This window comes from Heloderma suspectum, chromosome 4 (genome assembly GCF_057233095.1).
Source record: "Heloderma suspectum isolate Gila_16-S chromosome 4, 16-S_ref, whole genome shotgun sequence".
Lineage (NCBI taxonomy): Eukaryota > Metazoa > Chordata > Lepidosauria > Squamata > Helodermatidae > Heloderma > Heloderma suspectum.
The window spans coordinates 308,772,686-308,793,116 of NC_139461.1; the positions used below are offsets into that span (position 1 = coordinate 308,772,686).

At 47.8% G+C, this 20,431-nt stretch overlaps 1 protein-coding gene across 1 annotated transcript in view; it reads right to left on the minus strand.

Annotated features, from left to right (window-relative positions):
* The window catches only part of SLC2A4RG (SLC2A4 regulator), a 36,468-nt gene that overhangs the window by 9,145 nt on the left and 6,892 nt on the right, over positions 1 to 20,431 (minus strand). Inside the window, exons 3-4 of the mRNA XM_084854427.1 lie at positions 2,980 to 3,089; positions 490 to 725 (exon numbers count right to left, since the gene is read on the minus strand). Coding sequence (XP_084710553.1) covers positions 490 to 725; positions 2,980 to 3,089 — 346 coding nt within the window. The remainder of the gene's footprint in view (positions 1 to 489; positions 726 to 2,979; positions 3,090 to 20,431) is intronic.

Genomic DNA, 20,431 nt, shown 5'->3' on the forward strand with positions numbered 1-20,431 from the left:
CTTGTTTTGGCTGCACCACTCGCATAATGAAATGCCCTTCCATACATGAACGCAGCTTGTGGCCCTCCAGATATTTTGGCCTACAACTCCCATCAACCTCAGCCAGCATAGTCAATAGTGAGGGATGGTGGAAGTTGTATGCCCAAACCTCTGGAGGGCCACAAGCTGCAGAACCCCGGCTGCAAACAGAAAAGTACCACGTCAAAGAGAAGGATTCTAATTTCACCTTGCTCCTAGCACACCTTCTATTTGCGGGGAATTTTTATTTTCATTCCTTGCTATGGAGGGGCAACGCAGCCTGAGACCTGAAGTGCTAAAGCCCAGACAGAGATCTGCCTTCCGTAGGTCATAATCTGGCTAACTCAGAGCTGCTGCCTAGCTGGTGACTTGGAAGGCTACAGCCAACCAAGATCAGAAGGGAAGATGCTCCACCGGCCCGTTTTTGCTGCATGAGGCTGACCTGTTTCCCCAGCCCTCACCCTCTCTCACCTTCCTCTTCCTGGGGATGGGATCGCCAAACAGGAAGTGAGTCGCTTCAGTCTCCTCAGGGTCTGACTGTAGGGAAGAAAGGAAACTTGTGGCGACGTCTGTGGAGAGTGGGGGGGATGGCGTGGAGGGGGTGGAGAGGTCGCTCGGGGGGTCCCAGCTCCAGTCACCACTGTTGTTGCTGCTGCTGCAGCTGGAGGACATGGCCGGACCTTCCTTCCACACATCGCAGCTCGTTTCTGCCAAGGAAGAAAATCACCAGAGCACTCATTTGGCTGGCAACATGAACGCATCAACCGCCTCTCAGCTCACTCTGAGGGCAAAGGGTAAGCCGGCACAATTGTACGGTGGACAGCCACAACACGCTGCAGATGGGGCTGCCGCGGAAAACGGTTGTCGCAGAATACACAGGACTGGGCATTACCAACATACTACACCAGGGCTCTCTGGTCTTCTCTGGCTCCCAGCCAGATTGCAAGTCCAACTCAAAGTGCTGGCTTGGGCCTTTAAGGCCCTTCACAGTTTAGGACCTCAGAATCTGGGATCACCTCTTTCCACAGGTACCTCTCTGGACCCCAAGGTCTTCACCTGGGACCCTTCGAGTGCCCCCACCAAGTGAAATCTGGCAGTGGCCTTTTCAGCAGCGGCTGCCTGGTTGCAGAGTGCGCTCCCCGGAGAGGTCTGCTTGGAACGCACTCTATTTTCCCCAAAGGCTTTTAAATCATGTTGTAGCTTTTAACACTGTTTTACCTCTGGTCTCTGTTTCCTTTCATCTGTTTTTGATCCTATTTGGTGTTGTTTTAATGTTGTTGTATTGATGGATTTTTAACTTATTTTTATTTTGTGAGCCCCCCAGAGAATTTTTGGTTATAGGGCAGCCTGTAAATAATATAAATAAATGAATGAAACTAACAGCCAACCAGAAACCAGTGCACAGTGACTATTATATATGCATGTATCTGCCTTGTGTTGTCAGACTATAAAGCCCAGTATGGCCTGCTCTGACTGGCGACGGCTCCCCAGAGAGTACAGTCTCTCTCACCATTTGCTCCCCGGACTTTTTTTTAACTGGAGATACCAGGGATTGAAGCTGGGATCTCCTACAGCCAAAACTTCTGCTTTGTCATTAACCCATTAAGGCCACAAGACTTGGTGATGGCCCCCAACTGGGATGGCTTTAAAAGGGGGTTAGACAATTCCTGGAGAAGGCTATCAATGGCTACTAGTCCTGATGGTTATGTGCTACCTCCAGTACCAGAGGCAGTGAGCCTATGTACACCAGTTGCTGGGGAACATGGGTGGGAGGGTGCTGTTGCACTCATGTCCTGCTTGTGGGTTTCCTGCACGCAGCCAGTTGGCCACTGTGTGAACTGAATGCTGGACTGGATGGATCCTTGGTCTGATCCAGCACCAGGGCTCTTATATTCTTAAGCCCCCTCTCCTAACCTCCCCTGTTCCCTTTGGCAAAATGAGCCCCTCTGGGGACTCGAACCAGCAGTTGCACAGTGCACACAGCAATGTCTCATCAGCTGGCTCCAGCTGCGGCTCCCTTAAAGGCTAAGCAATGTACTGTGGCGTCCATTTTCATGAAGAGGAGCTGCCCTTACAGGAGAAGTTCAGGTGAGAGAGCCCCCCCCTGTTCTGTAAACTGCAACACTGTGCAAAAGGCTCTTTTACCAGGGACCATAAGACCACTGGAGCACATGCTTTGCATGCGGTAGGTCGCAGCTTCAACACCTGGCACCTCCTGTTAAAAACGGATCAGGCAGCTGGTGAGAAGAAAGTCCCTTCTCTGCCCAGACCCTGGAGCACTGCCAGAGTAGGCAATATTGGCCCAGGATCTAGAGCGGGGCTGGAGAAGCTCTTTCAGCCCAAGGGCCAAATTTAATTTTGGAGAAGCTCTCGGGGGCTGCATTCCAGTGGTGGGTGCGGCCAAAGGCAAAGGGGGGAAGGTTAACAAAATATCAGGCTATTTTAGCTTAAAGCTCTGACTGCCAGTCGCTCAGCCTTGGGGGAGAGGCATTTCAATGTTTTAGAATGGGGGGGGCGGGTGGCACAAAACCCGGGAAATCACCAAATGATTGGTTGTGGGGGTAAAAGGGGCGTGGCCATCTGGGGCAACAGGAGGGCCGGATTTGGCCCCAGGGCCAAATCCCCACCCCTGGTCTAGAGGGACAAATAGTCAGACGTACTTCCTATACTAGCTTCCTATCAGATGCTTCAAAGAATCTCGTGGCACCTTAAAAACTAACATATTTATTGCAGCACAAGTTTTCTATCAGGCACATGAGCGCAGTGGTTTGGCAGTTGGCCAAAAATCACATATGCGAGGGCCAGAAATGCTTTCATGTAAAGCCTCTTTTGAGTGCAGGGCCCTCGATGAGCTGTGGTGGCCCAGTAATTTCTTTGGCAGCTGCTGACTCCACTGGCGCTCCTTGATCAAACAGCAGGCCTCTCTCATCTCAGATTCCCCAGCCCTGCCCTTTTCCATACCTGTGCTGAAACTGTTGGGTGGGTTGTTAAGCACGACAGGGCTGGTGGACAGGCTGGTGAGGACCGCGGCTGCCATGACCTCGTCAATCCCCGCCTTCTCTGACAGTTTTCTGCAGGACAAAGGGGGGGAGAGGACATGTTGAACACTGGGCCCAGACTCACAAGATGAAATCCAACAGAGATAAATGTAAGGGCTTACATTTCCATACCAAAAATAATAATAATTAGCCACGAGAATAGGATGGGGATACCTGGCTTGGCAGCTGTATGTGAGAAAAGGAACCAGGTGTTGTAGCAGACCACAATCTGAACATGAGGCAGCACTGCAACATGGCTGCTAAGGAAGCAAATGCATTCTTGGGCCACGCTAACAGAAGCAAGGTCACAGGAAGTCACTCTAGCCTGATCTGGTCACACTGCAGATGGGAGTAGTGTGTCCAGTTCTGGGCACCACATTTCAAGAAGGACATTTACTGGAGCGCATCCAGAGAAGAGAGACCAGGATGATGAGGGGGCTGGAAGCCAGGTCCTATGAAGAACGGGTGAAAAATCTGGGGACATTTAGCCTGCTGAATAGAAAATTAAAGTGAGACATGCTAGTGGTCTCCAAATATCAGAAAGGCTGCCATCCAGAAGATGGAGCAGATTTGTTTTCTGTTGCTCCACAGCAGCCTTCCACAACATGACGCCAACTAGATGTTTTGGACTACAACTCCCATAATCCCCAGTCATTGGCCACAGTGGCTGTGGGGCTTATGGGGCTGTAGTCTGGCAGATGTCATGGGCACCACGTTGCAGAAGGCTAGCTTAGAACAGAGCAAACAAACACAGTGGCCAACCAAAGTTGCCCTCCTCGTCCCACTTCTAACTTTCTGGTTTAACTGAAGGTCATGACCATTGGCTGGCACCGAGCCCACACAGCCAACCATGGCCACAAAAACAGCAACTGAGCCAAGCACCTCTTCCTACAACAACTCTAATTAACTTTGACAGAGACGAGAAGGAATCAGCAGGATAGAGGCGAGATACTCGCACACCACGCCATAAGGAAGAAAAGCAGAAGTCTCCAGTGTTGATGTATCACGTGAGACAAGATTTTGCAGGCCCTGCATAAACATTTGCTACCCAGATTTAAAGTGGAGAGTATTTGTGGCCTGCACAGAAAAATAAAGTTTAATCTGTCACCACTTACAGTGGGAAGTACAGATGCACGTATGTCTGGCCCTCCTGACAGATCAAAGATGCCCAGCCATAGCTGGGATATGGGCCCGGGGGGCAACTGGCCCTCCTGAAAGCAAAAGACTTCCAAGATCCAAGCCCAAGCATGGTCAGCAACTGTCCAAAACAAACCAGAGTTGTTTTCCACTCCAAAATATCCAAGGTAACTAGTCCTCAACCTTTTCAAAATCAGGACCAATGTTTTATACTACAGGGCTGTATCAAATTAGTGCCTCCTATAAACAGAACGGTTTCCATCGGCAGAATGGGGAGGGAAAGCAATTACCCCTTCCCCTGCAGCTCACCCCAAATCTGCTTGAGAAGGTTAGAGGACTCTCTGGAGCAAATTTGGGGGATACAGGAAGGACAAGGGGGCAGGAAAGCTCCACTGGGCAAATGGAAATCTACTCACAATGTTTGATCCCACCCTCCATCCCAAACTGCTGCACCGTATGTCCCCTTTCTGCCTCTCTCTCTTTAGGTTGACCTAAATTTTCATGGAGGATAAAGCTATCAGTGGCTACTGGTCTTGATGGCTGTAGATTACCTCCAGCATCGGAGGCAGTATGCCTCTGTATACGGATTGGTTGGGGACACGAGCAGGAGGGTGCTATGGCACTCCTGTCCTCCTTGCGATCTTCCCATTATGGTATCAGTTGGCCACCATGCAATCAGAATGCTGGACTAGAGGCCTTTGGTCTGTTCCAGCAAGGATCTTCTTATGTTCTTGAACAGCAAAGGTGAGCAGAAGTCCTATGTTTTTAGTAGTGACACAGGCGAGAGAATTTTGGCAGATGCATCTTCTCATGCAGGTGCATAAAAGCCACACCTGCAAAAACATCAACTTCTACACAGCTATGAAAGATGAAGGAACTTGGCTCTTCTTTGCATCTGATCATCTTTTTCTGCTTTGCTTCTTCTCTTTAAAAGAAACGAACAAGAAAACAATGCTGGTGTGAGACTCGGGCCAGGACAAGAGTGGCAGGTGGGTCCTGACCCAACAGTGCAGGAATATCGAACCTCTTTCAGGCTGAATTCCATTTTGGAGAAGCTCTTGGGGGCCACATTGTGAGGGTGAGGCCAAAGGCAAAAGGGATGGGGCCAAAAGTACCAGTGGATTGTTCTGGATTAGGGACTGATGGATCTGTCTATTACTGGGCCATATTCGTTTCGCATATTTTCAGTCATCTTCATTCTGTCCCATTTACGCATTAAATCAGAGAGATATCTTGAATCCGCAAAAAATGTGTTTAAATTAACATTTTAATGTATTTTCTCACAAAATACACAATTCTAAATTGCTTTATCCTAAAATACACAATGTGCAATGATTTTTGAGTCGAGAACTGCATCGGAGAAATGCAAAATCTGAAGGAAAACGGAGTTCCTATCCACACATTAATCCAGGAGTTGTGGATAGGGTTGGTTAGCTTTGAATTGTGAACTGGACAAAAGCCTCAGGCATCTCTAGTCTAGACTGAACTGCTGCACAGTCATCAGCCTGAACTTGACAGGGGCATAGAAAGGACAAAGTTCAACTACAAAAGTATACCAGACTACCTGTCATGGCTTCCCCCACTCCTTGTACAAATCCTAGGAGCTTCAAGCAGTAATGGGTAATTTCATTTCAGTAATTTCATTCACATTTCAATGCTAATTTACCCAATTTCGCACTTTCAAAACTATATGTGAACTGAAACTTGGTTCTCCTTAAATTCGCACTTCTCTGAATTTTGCAAAACAGTTCTCCAATCAAAAAGAGGTGTACAAAAAGTACATGTATTAGGGGAAAGTGCAGACAAAAATGCATACGTTAGTGAAAATAACATTCAAATTGCATTATGCTGGAAAAATAGCCTGCAAAAATGTATACATTAGGCAAAACGGTGTACAAAAATGCAAATATTAGGAGAAATGCACACAAAATGCAGACTTTAATTTTTATGTGGACTTTAAGAAATTCTTGAGGTTTGTGCACAATGAAATTGAGACCAGAAAAACTGGGAATTGAGAGAAACTGAAATCGATATACTCATCCATTCCTACTTTTAAGACAGCACCCAGAATAATTATTGAGGGGGAGTAACCTGTTTGCTCTCTCTAGCTCCCTCACAGAGTAATATTGCCCAGGGTTCCACCAAAGGAGTCGGAGGCAATTCTGTGAGGGTGTGAAGTACAGAGAAGCATCTGGGATAGGTATTCCCCTCATATTTCCCAAGTGTTCCCTGCACTCATGAGGACTGGAAACTCACTTTCCCTTTTTGGAAAAAGGGAAGCCGATTTTTCGCAGGATGCCAAATCCTGGATTGTGCACCTGTGCCACAGAACATTCCCAAAACATACAACTACACAGAATGCATTTTGAATCCGGAAGCCCAAATGTGCTTGGAGACATTTAGTTGGTGTATGCTAGAGTTCCCCTGACATGCTGTTTCTCCTCTTCTCTCCTCCAGCCAGCAACTACTATCTTGGCCTATGTTCATGGGATGGGATGCATGTGGGTGTGGGGTTGGGGGGGGCGCAGTTCAACTGTCCCTAGCAGTGTGATGACACACAATTTTGACAATGCCTGTATTCTGTGGCTGGGACTGCTCCCTCCCCTAATAGTCTCCTTGAAACCACAGCGCTCAGAAGCTCTGCAGGCAGGCCGCCGCCCAGGCTGACGAGGATTGCACAATGCCGTGGTTAATCTGTTACGTTCCAGGGCAATGTTAAATTCCAGCTGGAGTTCTTTTTTCATCGACACTTTGGAGACGCAGTTGTATTTCCCCTGGAAGGTGAGCAGGGCGCTCCCCTCTGTCTTTTGGCAGTCACAGGCGAGAGGGCAGGCAGAAGATGCGTGTTCTACGTGGACAAGGGGCGCTTTATTTATATCAGCCTTCCCCAACCTGGTGCCCTCCAGACAGCCTTGGGCTACAACAACTCCAGATGTGTTGGACAATAACCAATGGTCATGCTGGCTGGGGGCAATGGGAGTTGCAGTCCAACACATCTGGAGAGCACCAGGTTGGGGACAGTTGCTGGAGAGCCCCCTCCCCCCAAATGTAGTAATGGGTGCAAAGATCAGTTTCTGAAAAATCTGAACTCTTTTCTTTTTTGAAAAGGAGAAAATTGCTAGTCCTCATGATTGCCATAATATGCTTGACATGCACAGGCAATCTCAGAAAATAGAAAGGAATAAAATTTCCAGTAACTGGGGGTAGGGCTCTAGTGACCTGCTTAGCTGTTCACATTTCCCCTGGGCCCCTCCCACGACTAGCAAACCTGGATTAAGTTATGCAAAAACAGTACACACCAGGCGTTTCACACTCTTTGGCTGTCCTTGGCAAGGCTCCTGCCCCTCCCCTTGCTGGCTTGGCTCCGCAGCTCCAAGGATGAGAGGAATTCACCAGAGGCGGCAGCCCGCTCACCATGGTGAGCAAAAATATACAGGAAGTGCAGTATAAAAACTAACAAATAAACTGCACAAAGCAAGATAAATTATGCAAAGCTGAGTAATTTGTACTGGTTGCAGAATTCGCCTGTGCTCAAAACAAAATTTGGACTGCACAGCTGTAGGAGTTTATTTTAATGTGGCATGCGTGCGCATGAACATACCACCCTGGCCACGCATGCCACATTGCAAGCCATCAAAATCTCCTGTGATTGCAGGAATCCTCTGAATTTTTTTGTTCAAAAGCAAGCACTATGCAAAGAAGACGTCAGAAGGCTCCTGCCGCTGCAAAGCAAGCTGCTGCTATCTGACAGCAAGCGCCACAAAAACCAGAACGTGTGTAAACAATCGCATGAAAGCTCCGCCCCCCCCCAAGCACATAGCCTATCACCACCGCCCCCAGGCCAGAAGAGCCAATGGAAATGCCGTTGCCAATGGAACTGGCAACCTTGTGCTAATGCTGGGGTGAACCTCTGCCCTCAACCCCCGCATGACTTCCTGTGGCAGCTCATGGTCCCAAAAAGGACAAACAAATAATTTCTTTCTTTTTCACTCCCAAGTCCAGACTACAACTGCTGCCAAAGATCCAGGCTGGAGAAGAAAGGACAGACCAGAGAGGGAACTTCCTATTACCACCCTTGAGCTCCCAAGCAGCAACTGAGCCAAAAAGATGTTTGGCGTAACAGATGTAACTAGAAGGACATGCTTTGCAACTAGCTCCTTCTGCTGCTATTTGCGTGCAATCCTATGCATGTTTAGACAGAAACTATGTCTAAAGCTATGCTGGCTGGGGAATGCTGGGAGTTGTAGGACTGTTTTTTCTGTCTAAACAAGCATTGGATTGCGCCCCTAAGACTTTTTTTTTTTTTTTGAAAACCTGACAGATGCTGAATAATGATGGCCCTGCTGAGCATCTTGTCCCAAATTCTGAAAGCTCCAAGTTCTTAACAATTTTTAGGGAGATTTGCAGCTTAAACTGGATGCGGTAAAAAGCTAAAAACTTGATCCTCTGGTTTGTTAGACCTTCTTGCAGTCAATGAAATGGGGGAGTTCTGCTGCTTTTTACATCCACAAGGAATGCCCTTATCAGTAAACATCCCCCAAATGGTACAGATTTGAGCAGCCCAAAGTCATGCTTCCTTCGATGGGGCTTACTTCCAAGTAAGCGTGCACAAGACTGCAACCCTAACCCGACAGCAAAGGCCATTCATTTGACATGTACCAGTCTCTATTATTGTTAACTCAAGCCTGAAAGTCCTTGAATATGCCAAATCAGCCTTTCCCAACCTGGTGCCCTCCAGGTGTTGTGGACTTCAAGTTTCATCAGCCCCAGCCAGCATGGCCAATGGTCAGCAATTCTGGGAGTTGTAGTGCAAAACATCTGGAGGGCACAGGGTTGGGAAGGTTAATCCAAACTAACCTCTTATCTGGAACACCAGAGAAGCATAAGGCTTGAGATAAATGTTTGAAACGCTGATGTATATTGTCTGAACCAGCCTAAGTTCTTTACTTCTTTAAAAAAGAATCAGTTATACCAGATTTATACCAAAGCCAACTTTCAATTATACCAGAAAGGGAAAAAGAGGGGAGGGGGAACAACTATTATGACAACAAAAAATAGCGCAAAAAAGAAAATCCATTCACAATAACATTTCATAGTAATAAAAACAGAAGAAAAAAGGAAAAAGGATCCTACACATCTGTTTCAAATATATATGTTAATATAAGCAGTTCATATATCTAAATAATCATCCATACAAAACTGACAACTATAGGATATACACTCAAATGAAGCAAGAGCAGTAAGATCTTCAGACCACTGGATGATAGGAGGTGAGTGTTTCTTTCCAGGCTTGTAGTATGAATCTTTTTGCGACTGTTCATGTGCTTGTAAACTATATTCTCATCATGTGAGGATTAACAGACTGACAGCAAAAGTGGACTTCGAGAGTCCTTACAGTTGCACAGCTTTTTCAAGAACAAAATTTATACAATGATTTCCAGTGAAAAAGAAGCCACAATAGGGCATGCCCACATCCTATGCCTCAACAAGTCACTGTCCATATTACATTGCCAGCAAGCAATAAACTGAACATCTAGCAGAGCGAGCCAGCTTCTTCTTAACAAGCCACTCTAGTGTCCATGGAACATCAATTTTTGTTGGATCAGCCTGATTTTTAAATCTACAGAAATAGTACATATGGAAGCTAAGGCAACTGGCCACTGATCAGGGTGCACAGGGTATTCTAATTCCCTATTCCATTCCTCTCTAATGTTCTGAACATCCATTTTACTACATTCCAAAAGACGTTTAGAAACAACCGTTGTAGGCTTCACTTTCTGTAAAGAACCAATTAATTCCCCCAGCAATATGTTTGTTGTTGTTGTTTATTCCGTCAGTCGCTTCCGACTCTTCGTGACTTCATGGACCAGCCCACGCCAGAGCTTCCTGTTGGCCATCGCCACCCCCAGCTCCCCCAAGGTCGAGCCCGTCACCTCCAGAATATCATCCAGCAATATAGGAGGAGCTAAAGTACTCATAGCTGATGGCATGTATATGCACACCAAAAGGTGCTGCAGTTGAATATATTGCCACCCAGCAGTAGACAGTAAGTGATATCTAAGCTGCAACCCTATTAACTGTCCTAAAGTATAAATCAACACAATTCCTCCACAAAACACCGCCTCTCTATTTTCAAGACAGCCTAACATCTGGGTTTCCCTTCCCTTTAAGCAGCATGAAACTCTTAAAAAAGAAAAGAAAAAAACCCAGACAGGTTTAAGCCAAACTGTCTTTCCCAAAACATAGGTGCAATCTAACACAAACCACCACCCACATTCCATTTGGTAAACCACGTTTAACAATAAGAGAGAAAAACATACCATGAAATTGTTAATGCTACCAGTGTATGCACCTGCTTTACTTGTTAATCGATTTCTGTTCAACTGTTTTCAGTTTTAAAATTACCTTGGTGTAATCTGCCCTGAAAACTCTTTAAATTAAAGGGCAGAATGTTTCACTTAATTTCATTATATTTCTATACCATCCAATTGCCAAAGCTCTCTGGGTGGTTTACAAAGTTTAAAACCTTAAAAATACATTTGCAGAAGGGATCCTCTACTGCGACATCCCATAATGGGCACTCCAGCTCTAAGCTGCTTTAGAGTTAATTATATGTATCCTTCAAGAAGTTCCTCTCCCAGCCCTAATGACTTTCCACCCAGCCCACTCCAAGCCCATACACTTCTTCAAATAGGGGTAAACTACTGGAAACTTCAGGGCCAAATCCTGCCCTCTGAGCACAAGCCCCACAGCTGCCAATCCAGAGGCACTTGCTGGCGGTTTGCTTTGGTTGGCGAGGCTGAGGCCTGTCTGTCCCTATCTCCTCAAATCAACCCTCCTGTAGACATGGACCAAGGTCTTGAAACAGGGGTATTGAACCTCTTTCTGCCGAGGGCCAAATTCCATTTCGGAGAAGCTCTCAGGGGCCGCATTCCAGTAACGGCCAGGGCCAGAGACAAAAGGAGCAGGGGCAAAATATCAGCATAGTTTAGTTTAAAGCTCTTACTAGCAGTAGCTAGTAAGAGCTCCGGAAAGACACAGGTTGGGGGGCAGCCCATGTTAACAGGAGAAGCCAAGCGGGCACATGGCCAGGCCAAGCTGTTTACTACAAGAACAAGGCCTTAACAGGCCTCTTGAGGCCACTCTGCGCTGAAGCAAGAGCCCAAATGCAACACTCGGCAATGACTGAGTTTCAGGGTATCCGTTGCCTGGCAGAGAGGATCAGCCCTCCGCCCGGCACCTGTACGCCTCTTTGGAGACACCGGGAGCCTCAAGAAATGCAATCTTCAGCCAAGGCCCAGAAGTGGGGGTGAGAAAGAAGGGGACAGAGGCTGGCAAAAACAGAAGCCATTTTGGAACCAGGCCTCTGGCCTGAAGAAGCTTTCCTTCCTGCAAAGACTGGATCCCATTCTTCCAATGGGGCTGCCTGCCAAGAGCCCCCAAGCAAATCTAAGGCCTTGTTGAACCAGATCAACAAGGCCAGAGGGGCTCTCAAAATAGAAAGATCTATTCCAAGAAAACTCTGATATTTCCATGCACTGTGCAAATTAAGTAGCTTCGCATATTTTAATCTGCTTCAGTGCATGGGGAAGGGCAAAGCTCTGTTCAGGGCACTGAAGCCCCAGCCCCCTGATGATTTTAAAATCCATCTCGGGGGGCCCTCCAACTCCTCAAAATTTGCATAGATACTTTCAAAGCCTATTTTTATAGACTTAATACCAGAAAAGCAAGTTTCTAGCCCTTGTGAAAACTGAGGCTGTCTGAATGCTGATTTCTGCACCCAGCACCAATTTTTGAACTTGAACCATGCAGCACCACAATGCACAAAGCTCTGGCTACACCCATCACTCACCCAAGCTTTGCATATCCTGTTCTGGGAGTCAGCTACTGACTGAACAAGTAGAACACAACAGGCGCTTTCCAGACTCGGAATACAGACCTCCTTGAGCATAACTGAAACAACTGCGTGGGATGGTAGCCACTAGACCTGCAATGGGTTAAAAAGGATCAGCTTCAGTTGGCCAGGAAGAGCAGCTTTACAGAAGTCGGATATTTTGCTTCTTTTTGCAAATGCATAAGTAAAACAGGTATGCTTTAAGGCAAGCAGGTTAGTGAAAATGCTTGAGGGCTAATAACATGGATTTGTTTGCAAAAATCAGCATTGCAAATTTGCCTAGACAACATCAAGCCAAGACTCTCAGAATACTGAATTCTGCATCTGATGCTAATTCCTGGACTAGCACCATTCACCACCACAATGCACACAGTCTGGTCTGTACCCATCACTCGCCTTAGCTCTGTATTTTGATATCCTTGGGTTTGGACATAGAAGACTTAGCCATGGAAGCCACTACATTTCCTAAACTACCTTACTCCACCGTAGGGTTTGTTTTAAGCATAGGAATCGCAACGCGCTTCTCGGCTACAAGAATGTTCCAAGTAATGGTAATAGCCATCTTGGTTCTCTAAGTCACAGCCCTTATGCAACCAAAAGGGCACCCACCCCTGCTTACCCTGGAGATAAGCATAGTTGGGGGAACTCTGAGGACTGCAGAAGTACAGGAAATCTTAAGGGTGGGGACTTAAGGGGTCCAAAAAGCCCAAGGGGCCCAAGCAAGGTCAATCCGAATGGATTCCTGAACGTGCTTGGGGATTCTCTGGAGCACGCCAATGGCCACTCGGTCGTAGGGATGTACGAAAGGGACTTACCTTGTCCCGCAGCTTTCTTCGCGGTAGGGGGGAGGCGCTTCGCTTCTCCCCCCAAAGTTCATGCGAGCGGGGGGTGTCTTCCCGCCTCGCCCGGCTGAAATTCAGGCCGGGGGGGAGGCTTCCCGCCTCGCCCCCGGCTGAAATTCAGGCCGGGGAGAAGCGCCTTGTCTCCCTGGCTGCGAACTTCAACAGAAAAGTTAAAAAAAAAAAAACGCCCCGTGATAGGCTACGTAACGATTTACGTAGCCTATCACGGCTAGATCTGCAAAGTCAGCCGTGATAGGCTACGTTAATCGTCACGTAGCCTATCAAGGGTGACTTTAAAAAAAATAAGTGCGTACGCAAATGGCGGCCCCCATAGGGAGCCGCCATTCGCGTTCCTTATTTGGTCGCTGTAGTCTACGTAAAGACTTACGTAGACTACGGCGATTTTCGCCGTAGTCTACGTAATCTTTACGTAGACTACAGCGACAAAATAAGGAACGCAAATGGCGGCTCCCTATGGGGGCCGCCATTAGCCGTATGCGCTTTTTTTTTTTAAAGTCACCCGTGATAGGCTACGTGACGATTAACGTAGCCTATCACGGCTGACTTTGCAGATCTAGCCGTGATAGGCTACGTTAATTGTCACGTAGCCTATCATGGGGGCGTTTTTTTGTTTTTTGTTTTACTTTTCTTGGAATGATGGCGGCGGCAGCCGGTCGAAAGACCGGCTGCCGCCCCCGCCCCTGTCGAAGCCCTGCCGAACCGCCGCTGCGACCCGCCACCGGGAGCGACATTCAGGAAAGGTAAGTCCCATCCCGGGGGGAGGGGCGGGGGGCATTTCTCCCCGAAACTACTTCGGGGGGCCGAATACGTTGGCACTCGGCCCCCCGAAGTTTCGGCGAGAAATTCTCTGACACCCCTACTCGGTCGAGACCCTGGTGGGTGGGTGGAATGCCACAATCACTGGGGCATTAGATCGGGTGGTTCTGAAACGCCCTCTCCCCACAAACAGGGCTCGGACTGCACCATGGTTCAATCTGCAGTTACGAGCTCTGAAACAGGAGGTGAGAAGGCTAGAGCGCCGGTGGCGGAAGTCTTGCTCCAAAGGCAATCAGACACGGGCTAGAGCTGTATCTTCAGCCTAACACATGGTGGCGGAGGCAGCAAAATAGGAATATTATGCTGCCTCTATCGCGTCTGCAGAGTGCTGTCCCAGGAGGCTGTTCCAAGTGGTCCGGAGTCTGGTCGGTCCAGTGGCTCCAGAACCACTGGAGCATTCTAAGTCCTCCTGTGAGGCCTTGGCAAGGCACTTTGTGGATAAAATTGATCGGATTAGGAGTGTTATTCCATGCACTGTGGATGCAGTTAGTGAGCAGGAGGCGGTCTGTGGCACACCGGTTTTGTGGGATTGGTTCCAGCTCCTTCATCCTGATGAAGTGGACAAGGTGCTTTCATCTGTACGGCCAACCACTTGCTTACTTGATTCTTGCCTATCTTGGCTCATTATTGGCTTCAGAGATTGGCTGGGTGAGGGGATCAAGTCGGTGGTGAACGCCTCCCTTGAGGAGGGAGTGATGCCACCAGCCCTCAAAGAGGCAGTGATAAGACCGCTTTGAAAAAGCCCTCCTTGGATCCCCAAGTTCTGAACAACTTTCGCCCAGTCTCGAATCTGCCATTTTCGGGCAAGGTGATTGAGCGGGTGGCAGCGATGCAGTTGAAGGCACACTTGGAAGAAGCCGATTATCTAGATCCATTTCAGTCGGGCTTCTGGTCTGGGCATGGGACAGAAATGGCCTTGGTCGCTTTGGTGGATGATATGAGGAGGGCTCAGGATAGGGGCAAATGCTCCTTCCTTGTTCTCCTCGACCTCTCAGCAGCTTTTGATACCGTTGACCACGGCATCCTCCTGGACTGCCTGGAGGGGTTGGGCACTGGAGACACCGTATTACGGTGGTTCCGGTCGTTCCTCTCTGGCAAGTACCAGAGGGTAGCACTGGGAGAGGAGGTTTCAGATCCGTGGCCGCTCACTTGTGGGGTGCCACAGGGTTCCATCCTCTCTCCAATGCTATTTAACATCTATGTGAAGCCGCTGGGGGCTATCATCAGGAGGTTTGGGGTGCGGTGTCATCAGTATGCGGATGATACACAGCTCTACCTCTCGTTCAAATCTTCACCAAGGTTAGCCGTAGAATCCCTGTCCAAACGTCTGGAGACGGTGAGTGGCTGGATGGGGAGGAATAAGCTGAAGCTGAACCCTGACAAGACCGAGGTACTTCTGGTGGGAGACAAGAGGAGGTTGGGGGATGTTGACCTGGTGCTGAATGGGGTATGGTTACCCTTGAAAGACCAGGTCCGCAGCTTGGGGGTCATCTTAGACTCCCAGCTGTCCATGGAGGCTCAGGTGTCAGCTGTGAGCCGGACAGCACTGTACCAACTCCATCTGATACGGCGGCTGCGCCCCTTCCTTCCCGACCCTCTGCTCCCATCGGTAGTACATGCCCTGGTCTCCTCTCGTTTAGACTACTGTAATGCGCTCTACGTGAGGTTACCCTTGAAGACGGTTCAGAACCTGCAGCTGGTACAGAACGCGGTGGCTCGCCTGACTAAAGGCAGCCACCGGCGAGATCACATCACTCCAGTGCTGAAGGAGCAGCACTGGCTACCAGTTGTTTTCCGGGCCAAATTCAAGGTGTGGGTTTTGACGTTTAAAATCCTATACGGTTCCGGCCCAGCCTATCTCAAGGAGCGCCTCCAGCAACACCAGATAGGCCACTCAACAAGATTAGCCTCAGATGGCCTTCTCTCTGTTCCATCAGCCAGGACAGCTGGGCTGGTGAGGACGAGGGAGAGGGCCTTCTCTGTGGTGGCCCCCACTCTGTGGAACTCCCTCCCTAGGGAACTCCGTCATGCCCCCTCTTTAATGAGCTTCCGCCATGCATTAAAAACGTTGTTGTTCTGGCAGGCATTTGGGGTGGGCTAGGGTAATTTTAGAAATGTGACGTTTTTAATTTTCAATTTTATTGTATAAACTGTTTTTATTGTTGTACATTGCCCAGAGTGGCTGGGTGACCGGCCAGATGGGCGATTAATAAATTTAATAAATAAAATAAAATGGGCACAGAAGGTGGACTGTTAGGGGATGGAGACAGAAACTTGGCGGGGTAGAATGGAGTATCATGGAGAGCATGGATGACTGACTGGAACAGTGAACAGGAGCACTTCATGCTGCAACATTTTGTTGTAGGTTCATTTTTCTTGTCATTTATTTTATTTCTAGCTGCCCAATAGCCAAAGCTCTCTGGACAGGTTCCCCCTGTAGTTGTTTATTATCATTATTTATTAATAACAACAAATACTTGAATAGTTCTTTCAAGTGTTTCCCATATAGTGATTACACCTAGATAATGCAACAACTCTAGCCTTTTTCCTCTTTCTCTCTCCCGTCTGCCACCTTTCCACCAGGTGGCGCTCCACCCGCTGTCACCTTGCTAAATGGCAGCCCCATCCCCCCCCCCCCCCCGGCCCGGTGGAAGTCGCTTCCTGTTGTTTCAGCTCAGGCTGAGGGCAAAACAAAGCCAGCACCTCCACGCTCGTAATCTAAGAAGATTAAACACACATAATTGCCTCCCGATTTAAAACTTATTTTTAGCCTGGTGCTTCCCCAGCAGAGCGTATGACGTGGCTTGCCACTGTGCGCCACACTCTCAGCTCGGGCAGCTCACGAGAGGCATCGCTGGGCACAGCCAGTATGTGCCTGCTGCAAGCAGCCGTGCTGTTGGGTAATTACAGACTCTGGACTTAAAATGGTCTTAGCTGCCCCCACCACCCCCTTTAGACGGTAACGTGCAGTGCTTCACTAACTTCTGAATGCGATCTGCTGCCCTGCTGCATGTGGGGGCCCTTCTGCTCAGTCTGCTGAGCGAGGCCCTAGACCTCTGCCCCAAAGTCCTACCGTTACGGCACCATTGGCTGCAGTTGTCAGCCCACGAAGGCATCGGAAGCAAGGAGATCTGCCATGTTTAGAGGCTTTGGGCACTTGACACACAAAGGCACATGAAATGCCAAGTTAGACTATCGGTCTGTCTAGCCCAGTATTTGACTGGTGGCAGCTCTCCAAGGACTCAAGCTATGAAGCTCCCAGGAATCCAACTTGCTCAGTGTTGTCTCTTCCAATTGGCAATAGTTCTCCTGGGTCTCAGGGAACAGCAGAACCTGGAAAATCACGTGCGCACCCCCCCCCCGGAGATTCTGCATCTTCAGTTTATTCAGATGCTTCCTCTCCATGACCACCCATGCTCAAAGCAGCTCACACACCACCCACACCAACACCCAAATTCCGCAACCAGAAAAACTGGATTCTGCAACCTGCGTACATCACGTGAGTTGAAGCGGCTTGCAAGATCTTTTTTTTGTGTAATTTAAATTTTTTATTCATTAAAATATTTTCCCTGCCAGCTTTCGGTCCCAATCAGCAGCCCCTCACAAATCACAGGTTAATATAAAATCCAAAGTAACAATAAAATGAAGTCAGAGAGCTAAAACCAGAGCCAGAACAGGAGTGGGTGGGGGTGGAGGAATAAACCTAAGTCAAATCAAAAGCTTGGCAAAACAAACAAGCCAAACCTTTACAACAATATGCCAGAAAGCTCCTAGACAATCAGGCCTACTGAGGAAGGCCGCAGTACAACCTGGACGCCACAACCGAAAAGGCCCTGTCCCAGGCAATCAAACTTATAGAATCATAGAATAGTAGAGTTGGACGGGGCCTACAAGGGCCCTCCAATTACAAGAGAGCAATTTATCCTGCTTCCATCAGTCATGCGAAGGGACACAGCACCGGTACCAGGCTGCCATCCTCTGGTTATGATTTCAACAGGAGTTCTACCACTCACTTTCAAGCACATTTTCATAACTAGAATGGTGGAAGACTTGCTGCTTGTTCTTTTTTCTGCGTGGGAAGTGAGGGGCTCAAAGGCAAAGATACAAACTAGGAAGCCTCCAGTTTGAATGTCACTTGTGCCATCAGCTCCAGAAGCCACCTAAGGCCTAAGTACATCTCCATATTTTGGGGGGACTTAATCTCCCAGAAGCCCCCGCCAGCATGACCACTGGTCAGGAATGTGCAAGTTGAATTCCAAAACATCTGGAGATCTACTTTCTGCCCATCCCTGGCCTAAGGCAAACCACAATCACTCACCCTCAAACCCCTCCACTGACAGCCCACCAACAGTACAGGGATAATACTGACCTACCTTTAGAGAGGTAAATGGGAGGGATCCGAAAAATTTGGAGGAAAATGGATTTTCCAGGTTTGGGTCTGGGTTTTATTTTCTTCCATTTATTCAGTATAGAAAAATAGCAAGCTTTCAGAAAGTTTGAAAAAAGCCTCTTGTAATGATGAGTGAAATGCTTTTGAAAGCAGAGTTTTAAATAAGATTGCCGCCACCAATTCCTCCTCCAGCAAAGCACTCAGATTCGAGATTCAACAGCACTGCTACTGCATTTGTTTGGATTACAAAACAAGCAACGCTCTCGGGACCTGATGCTGGAAAAGTACTTTGAAATGCTGCAGAATGAAGAACGTTGTCACAGTGGAAGCTCCGTCCATTTTCTGAAGCCCACAGAGCTCAAAGTGAAAGTTCAGAATCAGAAGCGATGGCTCATTTGGACATGGATTTGAGCAGCTTTCCCCAACCTGACACCCTCCAGATGTTCTAGGCTCCAACTTCCATCATCCCTGATCACTGGCCATGCTTGCTAGGGCCAATGGGAATTGAAGTCCAAAACATCTGGACAGCACCAGGTTGGGGAAGGCCAGATTAGAAGGGGAAAAGACAGTTATGCTAATATTTCCCAAAATATTCTACTGTACAGTATGTAATATATAAATAAAATAACTCATAGCAGTTCAGGATAGCTAATCTTTTTCTACCGTTGCCATGACACTTGCAGTCTGCTCTTATGCATGTTTACTTAGATGCAAGCCCTGCCAAGTTCAATGCAACCCACTCAAGCATGTATAGGACTGCAGCCTATGATGATGTTGTTGTTGTTCAGTCGTTAAGTCATGTCCGACTCTTTGTGACCCCATGGACCATAGCATGCCAGGCCTTCCTGTCCTCCGCTCTCTCCCGGAGTGTGCTCAAGTTCATATTCATTGCATCAGTGATGCTATCTAGCCATCTCATCCTCTGTCGTCCCCTTCTCCTTTTGCCTTCAGTCTTTCCCAGCATCAGGGTCTTTTCCAGGGAGTTTTCTCTTCGCATTTGGTGGCCAAAATATTTGAGCTTCAGCTTCAGTATCTGTCCTTCCAATGAGCACTCAGGGTTGATTTCCTTTAGGATGGACTGATTTGACCTCCTTGCAGTCCAGGGGACTCGTAAGAGTCTTCTCCAGCACCACAGTTCGAAAGCATCGATTCTTCGGCGCTCAGCCTTCCTTATAGTCCAGCTCTCACAGCCATACGTTGCTACTGGGAAAACCATAGCTTTGATTATATGAACCTTGGTCGGCAAGGTGACGTCTCTACTTCTTACTATGCTGTCTAGGTTTGCCATAGCTTTATATAATGGTCACCTGAATTAAATTCACCCATGCTTGTCCATTTTAGTTCGCTGATTCCCAAGATGTCGATGTTCAATCTTGCCATCTCATGTTTGACCACCTCCAGCTTACCTTGATTCATTGATCTGACATTCCAGGTTCCTAAACAATATTGTTCTTTACAGCATCGGATTTTCTTTTCACTACCAGACACATCCACAGCTGAGTGTCCTTTCGGCTTTGGCCCAGCCACTTCACTCTTTCTTGTGCTACTTGGAAATTCCCTCTGCTGTTCCCCAGTTTGGAAATTCCCTCTGCTGTTCCCCAGTATTGGACACCTTCCGACCTGAGGGGCTCATCTTCCGGCGTCATCTCTTTTAGCCTTGTGATACGTTCCATGGGGTTTTCTTGGCAAGAATACTGGAGTGGGTTGCCATTTCCTTCTCCAGTGGACCACATTTTGTCAGGACTCTCCGCCATGACCTGTCCGTCTTGGGTGGCCCTGCACGGCATAGCTTATGGCTTCACTGAGTTATGCAAGCCCCTTCGCCACAACAAGGCAGTGATCCATAAAGTACAATGCTGTTATAAAGGTTAACTGAATATCCAAAAATGTATTGCTACCCCTAAATTACATTATACACCCCCCAAAATACAATACAGTATAATTTTAAGGGCTATAACTTAGTTATTCATTATGCATCAAATGTACTTAAAATAAGCTTAGATTTGATAAGAAAGAATATAGCATATAGCTCAATTTCCCCCAAAACTCTTGCTTGCTTTTCGGTGGAGCAGGGGCCAGCGTTCCAACCACTTCAAAATTTCCAGAAATGTTACCACTGTATTGTATGTGCAAAACAGTCTGAACACTAGGAGGGCTACATAAATAGAGTCAGTGTGGTATAGAGGCTAGAGTGTTGGACTGGGAGTCGGGAGATCCAGGTTCTAGTCCCCATTCAGCCATGGAAGCTCACTGAGTGACTTTGGGCCAGTCACAG